The sequence below is a fragment of the Anoplophora glabripennis genome, unplaced genomic scaffold (assembly GCF_000390285.2).
Source record: "Anoplophora glabripennis isolate ALB-LARVAE unplaced genomic scaffold, Agla_2.0 scaffold154, whole genome shotgun sequence".
Lineage (NCBI taxonomy): Eukaryota > Metazoa > Arthropoda > Insecta > Coleoptera > Cerambycidae > Anoplophora > Anoplophora glabripennis.
Window position 1 is genome coordinate 95,928 of NW_019416346.1, and position 15,150 is coordinate 111,077.

Sequence of the window (15,150 nt, forward strand, 5' to 3'; positions counted from 1 at the left end):
ATGGTCTTGAGTATATCTTTAGCAGCAAGACTGAAACAAATCAAAAAGAGAATCAAAACAGTTATCAGCCTTCAAGTAAGTACAAGATTATGTAACTTATGTAAATTAGATATAATCTTTTTTATACACATACTTAAGCATAAACGCAAATTGGTCAGATAACTTCCAAACGTTTTGACTCCCTATTTCTGAATCATAGGTTTGTTTATTCTTCAACAGTGACGTCAACACAGACATTTTTCTATAAAATTTTAGTTGTTCTTGATTTTAAATGTATTGAACTAATTCAATTAAATTTAAAAAAATTGTTTCAACCAGTGTTTTCTGATACAAAAATCTAGCTAGGTATGCAAAGTATATCTATCCTCATAAGCAAGGTTTTTAATTGATGATATTGCTCGTTATACCATCAATTCTCTACTAATCAGCTAATATTTATACAAGGTGTAACTTCATATTTATACAGAGGCTACGTTTGACCTTTAGAAATACTTATAAATAGTATATTTTTCCAAATTTGGCCTTGAAAACTTATTTTTTTTTAACCTTTTTTTAGTAATTTTCATATATCCTGCCGCTAGACAAACTAGTACGACCTCAAACAACGACGCGTTTTAGTCGCAGAGCATACACAATTGGTAACTGGGCTGTAAATCTTATATTTAAAAGAAATGTTATTAAAGAGCAAATCTCACAAACATTTTCTTATTCGGTATTTATAAGTGGGCAAAATCTATATGGTATCGTCTTGTTTGCTCCTGATAAAAAGTAGCTTCTAACCATATCAATTCTTTCTTAATTCGTATACATGTTTTTCTCATAACTTCACACAAAATCTTGAAAATTAAAACACAAAATTACACCGTTCGTCACTATACACTGAAATAAATAACTTTATAAGATTATAAACTTACACCACATAAAGGCACTTTATGAACATCCTCTCGTAAAACGATAAAGTTGAAAACTATACGAAAAATTTAGCCAAATGAAACAGTAAAGCATTCGGCAATTCAGGTTTTATTCCAGGTGTGAAGACAGTCGCTGTATCCGCTTTCAAAGGCGATACTGCAACAGAACAATAGCTAACCTTCGATGCACCTCAGAAGCGTTCAGGATATGATAGAATTTTTCTTAAATTTAAATTATTCACGGTTTAATTTTTGAATTTCTTTGAATTAATTTAATACCTTTAAAATTAAGTAAAAGTACAAAAGCTAATAATAAAATCCTTAGGGGTTATTTTCTATTTATTTATCTATCTCCCGTTATGACCAGTATCATAACGATATTAACTTGCAAAAGAGCTTACTATTAACTTCTCGAAACAGACTTTATAATTAATTATCATCTACACTTTAATTGATGCGTGGGGACTTGGAAATGCTGTACGTTCAGAGAATGAGGAAAGTTTTTAATAACAATAAAAACAAAGCAAACAAACAAAATAACGAAGGCACAATGGATTCGAACAAACATTATTAATTAATTTACATGCGATAACGCAATCTGAGCTTCAGGGAGCTCAAAGTGATTTCATAGCAAAATTTCGAAAGACTATCCATTATTAAATTAACCCGAGACTCTAAAATTAAGAAAACTGCCAGTGTGGAATCCATGGAAAAACTGCCTTTTTTTCGGAGATCTCTATTGAATTTGACACCTCGCTTCGACACGCCCATTTCTTGGGTCGGAAATTTCAGTTCTTATCTTATTGGCGGGATCCCTGAATATCGGGGGTTGAAATAGCTTAACTATACAATGTTAATATCTAATTGAATGAATTTACAATTTTATGGATAATTTTGTGATTAAACTGAACTTACAAGTAACACTACACCTTCCTCTTGTGACTCCGTATAGCAACACGGGACGGATTAGTCAATCTCATTTAATATATTCTTATAGCTTGGAAAATCCGCCTAAAAACCAGCTATTTGATCTATTATTATTTTCCTCACAACATTCTAACAACTTATTTAAATATCTTGGAATTCATATGTCTTTTTGAATGTATTTTGCGCGTTATTAGAAATATCGATTTTTCCCTTCACCATGGGCTAAACCAACGAAGTTATTCGATACCGGATGCCCAACACATGGCCCCGACGATCTAAGTCTACTTGTTCAAAATCATTGCTAGATTTCATGAGGCCTTCTCCCAAGGACTGCGGTGGTCGAGCTTTACAAATTTATTATTCCCGGTGACAAGAGGCACCAGTTTCTCAACGACTTTATGGCGACGCTAAACCTACTTGAAAACCCTTAACTTTTCAATAATTATTGTCGACTGAGTTGACTCATCCGTACCGAGAACTAACAAATAATCTATCACGAGTCCCGGCTTTTGTTACATATATATATTTTAAAAGATGTATTAATTTTCATTTTAAAAAGAAAAATAAGATTATTTAAATTAATGTATTCGGGTAAAAGAACTTGCTCACTTTGTACAGAAAACTTAAATTTCATTGAAATTTTATATGCAACCGTTATTATTGAGAACTAATCTTTTAATACAAAAGAAAATTGTCTTTAAAATTGAGGCCCGTATTTAATGTTTTACTTTTTAGGATAACTTCAGCTTATTGTTATTGTTTTTACCAAACCGCAGTACAAATGTTTTTTTACTATATTTCTATTTTAGTTATATAACATTCCTGTTCCAATAAACTTTAATATAACACAAATTTTTTGAACTTATTGCATGTCTTTTGTACCAGGTATTTTCTGTTTATTTTTAGAGCACCGAAGAAAATATTTGGAGAGAAATTAGGGAGGACTATGACAGACTAGAACATTTATGCAAATCAGTAAATTCCACGTTTTCATGGTTTATCGTACTCTCCTTTGTAGGGAACCTGTCTCTGATACTTATTCAGCTTTTTATCACTCTTCAACTCAACAGTAGCTTAGAAAAAATATGTCTGTACTACTCTTTTGGATATTTGATAGCGAGAACTGCATGTGTTTGTATATATGGAGCAGCGGTGAACGACGAATGTCGAAAAGCGTTGGTGCATTTATATAACTTGCCAGATTCGATCTACAATAGGGAGGTTTGTTAAAGAAAATTCTGAAAATATCGAAATATTTAGTTACCTATGTACGTAACCTATCTTATTATTCATTTAGATAAAATATCGCGAGAATGGAGGAAGAAGGAGGACAAATTTAAAACTTCTATATTTTAACAGCGACCAATCTGTTCGTCTCAAAAAGACCTATAAAACTTTTTTATGAGCTGAAAAAAACTAAGAAAAATTGTCCAAGTTATGACTATTTGAGGTTTGCGATTTTTCGAAAAAACGCAGTTTTTCGCGATATTCAAATGCTTACAGTACAGAAAACCAGTTCCAATTTTTTTCCTGAAACATTTAGGGAAGTTACGTTTGACCAACAACAACAAGAAGAAAATGTATACATTGTGAGGAATTTGCATTTTTTTTTTCATTGCCGTTCATTCAAAATTGAAAATTTGACTTTTTCGTATTTTCTTTCACTTTCTACGAGACCACTTCTCCTTGTGAGTTTTCTGAAAACTCTTCAAGATGCTCATGCAAGCTAAAGAGATTATAGTCCATGAGCTTTAATTTAAGCCGTGGAAGAAGCCCCTAGGTGCGGAGTTATAACATTTAAGATTTTTTAATTTTCAAGGTGTCAAATCCGTGAACGGTAATTTTCCGCAATTTCGCTACTTTAGCTTAAAATCGCTGATTCTATAGCACTTAGAAACCTCCCCAAAAAAACCAAATTACAGGTCTTTTACTTTAATTTAATAACCTACAATGTAATATTGTCCTGGTTTCCTTTTCATTAAATCCTGAAGAGAAACAAGGCGAAAATTATTAAAAAATCTTGTTTTTGGGGAGACTCTCGGATTAAAACGGTTGTAACTTGGATTCTATAGCACCTAGCAACTTCTTTAAAAAACCAAATTGAAGGTTTTTCTCTCTACTTTAATAATCTATGATAAATGTTTGTCCTAGTTTCCTTTACATTTATGTTTAAGGAGAAATAGGCAAAAAATTTGAAAAAACCATAGTTTCAGCGAGATTTTCAAAGGATTTCCCGTATAGGAAGCATTTCGTCCTTATTGTTTAATAAAAGTACATCTTCAGACCTTCAAAAATCGCCCTGGTTATTTTCCGTAGCCCTATTCTATGAGGCGCTATAGATTTTTGTCCAATTTAGGTCGATTTAGACTATAGTGTGCCGTCTCTAGTAAAACAACATTTATCCGTAAAAAGCACTTTGCTTCTAAAATCCGGATCTTGTGCTATTTGATACCGAAATCGCTTCATATGCAACATACAACACACATGCACAAGGTGCACAGGGCGGGCTTATACTTATGGTAATTTTTTTTAATTAATTTAAAATTAGTTGCTTAATAAAAAGTAACACCCTTTATAGATGTCACTTTGACAATAAAAACTAATCGAAATTAAGAAGTTTATTATTGCATGCAGCATGGGGGGTCAATACTCTTAATTATTTTGATTAATTTATCTCATAAAAGACCAACAAAAATGGAGAAATACAGAGTATTTTCTAAATCTACTCGAAAACTTGAGAAGGTTATTTCTTGCGTCACCCTTAAGAACAAAAGGTTTAGACCAAGGGTCGGCAACTGGCGGACCGCGGAAGGTAAAATACTGGACCGCCAAAAATTTTTTGAAAGTATAAATTACTCAAATAAATTATTTAAAAAATGTTTTCTAGTATTTTACAATTGTGTAAGTGTGTGAGTTCTTAATGGTTAGTAAGCAGATTAAATTTGAGTCCAAATTAAAATAAAAAAATAAGAAATATGAATTTTTTTNCAATTTTTTTTTTATAACTGGAAAAATATATCGAATTAATGGTGGTAAATTATAGGGTTACAACTTTTTAATTATCCAATACAGGTATCTTTCTTATTTTAAGAGATGGTTAAATGAGCAAAAATGTGTAGAATTTTATACCGGTCACAGAATCGTTTTTAAATTTAGAAAATTCCGAAAAGTTCCGAAGATATCCGAATGAAACCGATTTTGTGCTATTTCTTTTTTTGGTCGTATTTCACTTGTTTTAAAACATTTTAGGATAAAAATGTGTAGTCTGTTATAAAATTATGTGAGGAATCGATGTTTAATATGAATATCAACGTACCTCTAAAAATGTGTGCTGAGCGGTAGTTAATATTTGTTTCTTTATGGTCGCCATATTGAATTTGGGAAATTTTCTTCATAACGATGTATAATTTATGGAGTTTTCATAAATATACATAACCAATATATTGAATATAATTATAATTTTAATAATAAATTCAAGTAGCCACGTGAAACATTTGATTTTTTTCTATAAATTAATTCAATATTTCTTATATTTAATACTTTTTCTTGTTATTGTTATGTAAATAAAGGTTGCTGTGTCAAAAATAAGAAATATTAAAATATAGAAAAAATTCAAATGTTTCACAAGACTACTTGACTTTTTTATTAAAATTATAATTATATTCAATATCTTGGTTACTTATTTATGAAACCCATAAATTATATATCCTATAAAGAGAATTCCCCTTTTCTTCTAATGAGGCAAAAATTCAATATAGCGTCCATAACAAAAATAAAAGTTTACTACCGCCCAGCATACAATAAAAATCGATTCTTCACATCATTTTATATCAGACTACACATTTTTAAAAAACAACTGAAATATGCCAAAAAAGAAATGCCATAAAATCAGTTTCCTTCGAATATCTTCAGAACCATTCCGAAATTTCTAAATTTAAAAACGAGTTCGTAATCGGCTTAAAATTCTGCACATTTTTGCTCTGGTATCTAACCGTTTTCGTATCTCTTAAAATAAGAAAGACACCTGTACTGGACAATTAAAAAGTGGTGACCTTGTAACCATGAAACCAAAAATTAATTGAATTAGTATAGAAATTTGTTAACAAGCGGAGATATTGGGAAATATTGTCACTAAGAACTCCAAAATTTCTATTGTTGAGTCTTTTGGTAATAGATTCTTTTAGTGTGACTTCACATATTTAGGCAACCAGCAGCGAATTATTATAGTTGAAATTGTACAAACCGAATCTGACCCTTGTGTACTATTTACATAGATTCTATAAAACAACTTCAAATTAATTTATTTTTACAAGGATTTAGAAGTATGTATTTAAGAACAACACGTGCTTGGTAAAATAGATACACTAATGCACTTAAAACGATATAAAAGAATATTCCTAAATTTAAATAAAGTAAAAATTTAACATTAGCCGTGTTATTCCTACTCTCACTTGGAAAGAATAGCCTCATACACAAGTGAGATCTTGTTGATACGTTATTGCTATCATCATTAGCATATTTTCTCTTCTTTTGTTTAATCGTGACATTTTCTAGTTCTACTAGGTATTTTTATTGTTTTTCTTGGTGTTGCGCTGTGTCAGTCTGTTTATCGAATGTTTTTTCTTCAAGTGGATTATTATAGACGTACTCTTAACCATAACTAAACTTTTCTTGAATGATATCCTTCGCTTATATGAAATTATCTTTAATGCGCATGCTCAGTAACACTGATGTAATTTTAATTTATTAATTACTATAAAAGTCAATATTATTCTATAATTTTAAATATATAAATTCTATAACTATTTTAGTTTGTCACTTGGGGTTTGAAACTTCTTAAATATTTCTGATATTTCCAGATTATCGCGATATTTAAGGTCATGACAAAGAAGAAATTTTTGGCACTCATGTCCAAAGTACCTACATAAGGTCGAACATCGATCTAGTAAAAATATTGGGAAATTCTTCATGATAATGTGCACTATGGGGTTGCCTATTATTTGGCATATGTGACGTGACCACTAAAAAGGTCTATTGGATAAATGTCTTTATTTCTTACTGTTAATTCACAGAAAAAGCTTTTTCCACCTTATCAGAAAAACTTATATGTATACACAAATATAGCTATAGGATTTTTTTTCTCTCAAATATAGTTTTTAATACAATATATGCAACCTTCAATTTTCAAACGTCTTTAAAAATCATCGCAGAAATTTTTATAGTTTTGAAAGCTTCGGAGTTAAAAACGTAATCGATGAGTTGAGTTTTATGAACAACTGATTTATACATTTTTTTCCTAAAACTTTAAAAATAAAATTAATTTCAGAGGTTTTAAGTCTTTCCCGGGATTACAGTCTGTACGATATTTGTTGACATATAATTTCAAATAGACCCCTGCATTACTTTCTTGGAATTAATCGCATTCGACACCAGAGGGAGAAAGACATTGGCGGCGTGGCATTCAGTGTAGCAGCTTGCGGTGCATACTGTGTTTTGCAGTTACGAAGGCGTGTTTCTTCGGTTCTTTTTTTAGAATTCCATTTCAACAAGTATCGTACGAACATATCTAGGATCTATTTTTGAAAAAATAATAATTAACTAAAATCTATTTGCTTCTGCCATAACTATTTACAAATTAATTATAATAATGAAAAAATATTTTTCTATATGATTCAATTTTTATTCTACACAATTTATTCATTTAATTCATTTTAAATTACTAGGAATAAAAGCCATGCGATACTGTCAACATGATTGGCGTTAAATGTACGCCTCGGACTGACGGGTGACATTTGTTTACTTCTATAGAAAACATGTCCAGCAAAATATATGTACATTTAACACGAGAATGTACAGAACCTTATTTACAATAAATATTTGTTCATAATTTGATGCTCTAAAATGAAAAATGAAATTGGAATTAAAAATCGAATTTTGTATTTACCTGTGCTGATTTTGAAAAAGGAAAACGATTATTATATTATTTTAACCTAAATGACAAAATGTGTACACCTTGTAAATCAAACGAACAGAAAGGAATAAGACATAGGAATACGCTATATCGAATATTGTAATTAATTGCTTGTACTTGTTTATAAATTTTAAGCTATAAATTAGTCTCACTTTGTTTTTATTAAAAGTAGTTTACAGTTGTTGAATAAATAAAATATAATTTTCAGATAGAGAGGATGATTCACCAAATTTCAAGTAACAACATGGCTTTGACCGGTCTAAACTTTTTTGTTGTAAAAAGGGACCTAACTTTAAAGGTATATTTTATAAATATTTATTCTACGATATCTATAGAAACTAAATTACTCTTTCAATTCTATGTAATACATTATTGTAGCGAAATTAAACTTTGATTGCTGAGAGCTGGGTCTTATGGTCGTGTAGAAACGTTATACAGGGTGGTCCTTAAGTAATTGTACATAGAAGTATGATAGATTTGTGACTTTAAAACATTACGATTTGAGCCAACTTGCCTTAATAAAATATTGATAATAAGAAAGATACAGGGTGTTAAANAATTACTCAAATAAATTATTTAAAAAATGTTTTCTAGTATTTTACAATTGTGTGAGTGTGTGAGTTCTTAATGGTTAGTAAGCAGATTAAATTTGAGTCCAAATTAAAATAAAAAAATAAGAAATATGAATTTTTTTTCTGGACCTCGTTAAAAATTTTCAAATGTATCCGGACCCCACCTAAAATTACTTGCCGACCCCTGGTTTAGACCTTCAGCTGCTGCTTTTTGAAATGCGTGATAAAGTTTTAAAAAATTAGTCAGAGGTATTGATGATCTTTGGCTTGGAGCATGAAAGTTGAGCTAATGATATGATCATCATCAGATCATTTGGGTATTAGTGATAGCACACCTAGATAGACGGCTGTGGTGATAGCTTACTCAGTCTCTTGCGAAGATATCCTTCACAACGCAAAATGTTTTATACAATGGTTTTAAATTTAATGCTTTGTTAGGGTGTACCTCAGGGATCTAACCTTGGGCCAATTCTTTTATTTTTATTTCTTAACAATCTATTTTTAACACTAAAATCTAATTATTTGTTTTGCGTTATCTATGTCGATTTGTTCGTTGTTCTTGTTGCTGTTACGCAAATGAAGATTGCGGTGTTAAAACGTAAAGAAATATAAAATTAATTTATAGAAAAAATTCAAATGTTTCACAAGACTACTTGACTTTTTTATTAAAATTATAATTATATTCAATATCTTGGTTACTTATTTATGAAACCCATAAATTATATATCCTATAAAGAGAATTCCCCTTTTCTTCTAATGAGGCAAAAATTCAATATAGCGTCCATAACAAAAATAAAAGTTTACTACCGCCCAGCATACAATAAAAATCGATTCTTCACATCATTTTATATCAGACTACACATTTTTAAAAAACAACTGAAATATGCCAAAAAAGAAATGCCATAAAATCAGTTTCCTTCGAATATCTTCAGAACCATTCCGAAATTTCTAAATTTAAAAACGAGTTCGTAATCGGCTTAAAATTCTGCACATTTTTGCTCTGGTATCTAACCGTTTTCGTATCTCTTAAAATAAGAAAGACACCTGTACTGGACAATTAAAAAGTGGTGACCTTGTAACCATGAAACCAAAAATTAATTGAATTAGTATAGAAATTTGTTAACAAGCGGAGATATTGGGAAATATTGTCACTAAGAACTCCAAAATTTCTATTGTTGAGTCTTTTGGTAATAGATTCTTTTAGTGTGACTTCACATATTTAGGCAACCAGCAGCGAATTATTATAGTTGAAATTGTACAAACCGAATCTGACCCTTGTGTACTATTTACATAGATTCTATAAAACAACTTCAAATTAATTTATTTTTACAAGGATTTAGAAGTATGTATTTAAGAACAACACGTGCTTGGTAAAATAGATACACTAATGCACTTAAAACGATATAAAAGAATATTCCTAAATTTAAATAAAGTAAAAATTTAACATTAGCCGTGTTATTCCTACTCTCACTTGGAAAGAATAGCCTCATACACAAGTGAGATCTTGTTGATACGTTATTGCTATCATCATTAGCATATTTTCTCTTCTTTTGTTTAATCGTGACATTTTCTAGTTCTACTAGGTATTTTTATTGTTTTTCTTGGTGTTGCGCTGTGTCAGTCTGTTTATCGAATGTTTTTTCTTCAAGTGGATTATTATAGACGTACTCTTAACCATAACTAAACTTTTCTTGAATGATATCCTTCGCTTATATGAAATTATCTTTAATGCGCATGCTCAGTAACATTGATATAATTTTAATTTATTAATTACTATAAAAGTCAATATTGTTCTATAAATTTAAATATATAAATTCTATAACTATTTTAGTTTGTCACTTGGGGTTTGAAACTTCTTAAATATTTCTGATATTTCCAGATTATCGCGATATTTAAGGTCATGACAAAGAAGAAATTTTTGGCACTCATGTCCAAAGTACCTACATAAGGTCGAACATCGATCTAGTAAAAATATTGGGAAATTCTTCATGATAATGTGCACTATGGGGTTGCCTATTATTTGGCATATGTGACGTTACCACTAAAAAGGTCTATTGGATAAGTGTCTTTATTTCTTACTGTTAATTCAAAGAAAAAGCTTCTTCCACCTTATCAGAAAAACATATAAGTATACACAAATATAGCTATAGGATTTTTTTTCTCTCAAATATAGTTTTTAATACAATATATGCAACCTTCAATTTTCAAACGTCTTTAAAAATCATCGCAGAAATTTTTATAGTTTTGAAAGCTTCGGAGTTAAAAACGTAATCGATGAGTTGAGTTTTATGAACAACTGATTTATACATTTTTTTCCTAAAACTTTAAAAATAAAATTAATTTCAGAGGTTTTAAGTCTTTCCCGGGATTACAGTCTGTACGATATTTGTTGACATATAATTTCAAATAGACCCCTGCATTACTTTCTTGGAATTAATCGCATTCGACACCAGAGGGAGAAAGACATTGGCGGCGTGGCATTCAGTGTAGCAGCTTGCGGTGCATACTGTGTTTTGCAGTTACGAAGGCGTGTTTCTTCGGTTCTTTTTTTAGAATTCTATTTCAACAAGTATTGTACGAACATATCTAGGATCTATTTTTGAAAAAATATTAATTAACTAAAATCTATTTGCTTCTGCCATAACTATTTACAAATTAATTATAATAATGAAAAAATATTTTTCTATATGATTCAATTTTTATTCTACACAATTTATTCATTTAATTCATTTTAAATTACTAGGAATAAAAGCCATGCGATACTGTCAACATGATTAGCGTTAAATGTACGCCTCGGACTGACGGGTGACATTTGTTTACTTCTATAGAAAACATGTCCAGCAAAATATATGTACATTTAACACGAGAATGTACAGAACCTTATTTACAATAAATATTTGTTCATAATTTGATGCTCTAAAATGAAAAATGAAATTGGAATTAAAAATCGAATTTTGTATTTACCTGTGCTGATTTTGAGAAAGGAAAACGATTATTATATTATTTTAACCTAAATGACAAAATGTGTACACCTTGTAAATCAAACGAACAGAAAGGAATAAGACATAGGAATACGCTATCTCGAATATTATAATTGCTTGTACTTGTTTATAAATTTTAAGCTATAAATTAGTCTCACTTTGTTTTTATTAAAAGTAGTTTACAGTTGTTGAATAAATAAAATATAATTTTCAGATAGAGAGGATGATTCACCAAATTTCAAGTAACAACATGGCTTTGACCGGTCTAAACTTTTTTGTTGTAAAAAGGGACCTAACTTTAAAGGTATATTTTATAAATATTTATTCTACGATATCTATAGAAACTAAATTACTCTTTCAATTCTATGTAATACATTATTGTAGCGAAATTAAACTTTGATTGCTGAGAGCTGGGTCTTATGGTCGTGTAGAAACGTTATACAGGGTGGTCCTTAAGTAATTGTACATAGAAGTATGATAGATTTGTGACTTTAAAACATTACGATTTGAGCCAACTTGCCTTAATAAAATATTGATAATAAGAAAGATACTGGGTGTTAAAAGTGGAATTTCAAAATTCATTTTTTCGCAATAACTTGAACATTTTTGGACATTTATACAAAAAAAAATTTAGCTGGGGGTTTTTTGGTATAAGAAATCATAATTTGGTATCTAATTTAATGTATCTTTTAGAGGGCGCCACATAATGCACATGTGTGGCATAAATGTACACTAATCTTTTTTACCCATCAAGATAGCTCTTTTTTGGGGAAAAAATATTAAAGGCACGGCATTGTAAGAACAAAAATGTGTACTTGTTAACAACCTCTAAACTTAACGGTTTTCGAGATAATCGAATTTTAAAAATCGGCTGCATAATTCTTTAATTCTAGAAACGTAGTAGACGGAAGTCACGAATGATTTTAACAGCTAAACATTCTTGTTTTCATAATCTATGACGTTTGAAAAAGTTTTAATTGAATATTTCAGATAATTAAGTAATAGCAGAAAATGCCGAGACAATAATTGTTCTAATACAGAAATGAGATATATGGTTACTATTTACTGCCAGCAATATTTCAACGGACGTGCTGCGAAATGGGAATATTTCAGAAGATATCAAAACAGGCTGCAACCTAATCACCAAACATTTGAAAATTTATTTAGGAATTTAGGCTAAAGTGGTTCATTTCGTCCTAAACGTGATAATTTAGGCCGACCGAGAATTATTACGCCTGATCAAGATGATGAAATTGGTTCACGTTGCAGATGATCTTCAAGTTAGTACAAGAAGGTCATCTTCAGCTTTAGGAATCAGTAAATCTTCAGTTTTAAAAAGACTAAACCTCGATACATATCACCCCTACCATTTTACGCCTGTGCAAAATTTATTGCCAGCAGATCTACCATTAAGAAACTAATTTGCAAGTGATATCCGAAATAGGCAAAATCTTGACCCCACCTACCTTTTTTAATAGAATATTATTTACGGACAAGGCAACATTTAGCCGCCGTGGTATTTTTAATTTAAGAAATAATAATATCTGGGAAATTGAAAATTCTCATTTTTAAAGAGAAAGACATTTTCAACACGAATTCAAAATAAATGTATGGTGTGGGATCATTGGTGATCATTTTTTAGGGCCATACTATTTCCCGCATACCTTGAATGGTCAGAACTACTTACATTTTTTACAAAATGACTTCATTGATCTTTTGGAAGAATTGCCACTAAATTTCAGGCAAAATATGTGGATTATACAAGATGGTGCACCTCCTCATTATATGAGAGAAGTCAGGACATATTTAAATACCAACTTTCCTGCACGCTGAATTGGTCGTGGTAGTCATTTCCCTTGGCCAGCACGTAGCCCAGACTTTAATCCTCTCGATTTTGGCGCATGGGGCGCAATGAAACAACTTGTTTATAAAAGTCCCATAAATACTCGCAACCAACTTTGGGCAGAAATAAATGCAACTGTAGTTTGATTTGGACCAATCATGTTATTTAATATGAGGCGATCTTTTATGGAACGTATGGATAAATGCATTGAAGAGAATGATGGACATATCGAACACTTACTTTGACATAATTAAACTTGTACTGTTAGTTAGCTTAGTTTTTTCTTTTCTTAATATGTGTACAATTTATTTCTAATTAAGGTTATTAATACTTATAATTTAACTGTTTTTATTTAATTTTTTAATTTTTTTAAATTTTTTAAATTTTTGATGTCACTCCTACTATTACGTTAATATTCATCCTGTTGATGTAAAAACATGATGAGGGTATACTACTTCTACGTTAATATTTCTCGTAATGAATTAAAAGAAGAATTATGCAGCCGATTTTTAAAATTCGATTATCTCGAAAACCGTTAAGTTTAGAGGTTGTTAACAAGGATACATTTTTGTTCTTACAATGCCGTGCCTTTAATATTTTTTTCACAAAAGAGCGCTACCTTGATGGGCAAAAAAGTTTAGCGTACATTTATGCCACATATGTGGCTTATGTGGCACCCTCTAAAAGATACATTAAATTAGATACCAAATTATGATTTCTCATACCAAAAAAGCTATTGCGAAAAATAAATTTTAAAATTTCACTTTTAACACCCTGTATATTTTTTATTATCAATATTTTATTAAGGCAAGTTGGCTCAAATCGTAATATTTTAAAGTCACAAATCTACCATACTTCTATGTACAATTACTTAAGGACCACCCTGTATATCTTAGAATTTTTGTCTGTAAATGTAATCACATATATTCAAGATTATAATATGCCATATACCTATAAGTACAAAAATAAATATGTTTTTGAAATAAGATTCTTTCTGTGTATTGTTGAATTTCATTTAAGCATTTTTTTATGCTTAAACTTTCAGTCAATTTTTCATTATTTAATCTTGTTCTCTTATTTTCAGATTGCTGGTGCTCTAGTAGCGTATGAATTGATAATAATTCAGATATTTGGGGATCTGTTACAATTAGATTACATTAATGGTTCACTGTGTATATCCCCACACAAATAATACGGTATAAAAAGAAGGGTTCATTGATTTCGGACATTTTCAGGAAATATTCTTATGTCTAGAAATACAATTGTCATTTCAAATATTTATTTTGCACATATGATAAATACACTTGCAATGCTTTAAATCGATATAAAATAAACTTTTAAATCTTAGAAAGTTGTTTTATTTACTTTAAAATACACTTTAGGAATTTTTGTAACCACAATTGAAATTATGATTAATGACCTCATATATTATTAAAATAGGGACAGCAATGTTCTATAGTTTAACTAACAAAATAAATATGATTACTTTGGCACTGTCAAATTAATAATAAATTATAGTAATAGACACTATGCCTAGACAAAACAAAACAATAATATTAATGTAACAATAATATTATTGTCAAATATAATATAAATAGTGATATTAGAATTATATTTTATCAGCAATATTATTATTGTTATAACTATTTACATTAGATTGTTTTGGTTTCTATAACAATAATTTCAATTGACCTAAATATATTTTTTTCTAAAAAATAGTATTGTTAATTTAACGAAACATATTTTTTAAAGTGAATTAAGATTATTTTTCTATTTTCAATAGAATATTAATTAAATAAATAAATAATATTAAATAAAAATATTTTTAAACATGCATATAAAAGATACACTAACGTTACGGTTTCTTTCCTGAAATTAGTCTATAAATTTGGCACCTATTTTTGAATGAGATGTCTCAGTTTTATTTCTTTCATATTAGATTGCG

General features: G+C 29.6%; 1 protein-coding gene across 1 annotated transcript in view; it reads left to right on the forward strand.

The window, feature by feature from the left end:
• Nucleotides 1–15,150, forward strand: part of LOC108903758 (gustatory receptor for sugar taste 64f-like) — a 34,031-nt gene continuing 18,881 nt past the window's right edge. Inside the window, exon 1 of the mRNA XM_023454188.1 lies at nucleotides 1–75. Coding sequence (XP_023309956.1) covers nucleotides 1–75 — 75 coding nt within the window. The remainder of the gene's footprint in view (nucleotides 76–15,150) is intronic.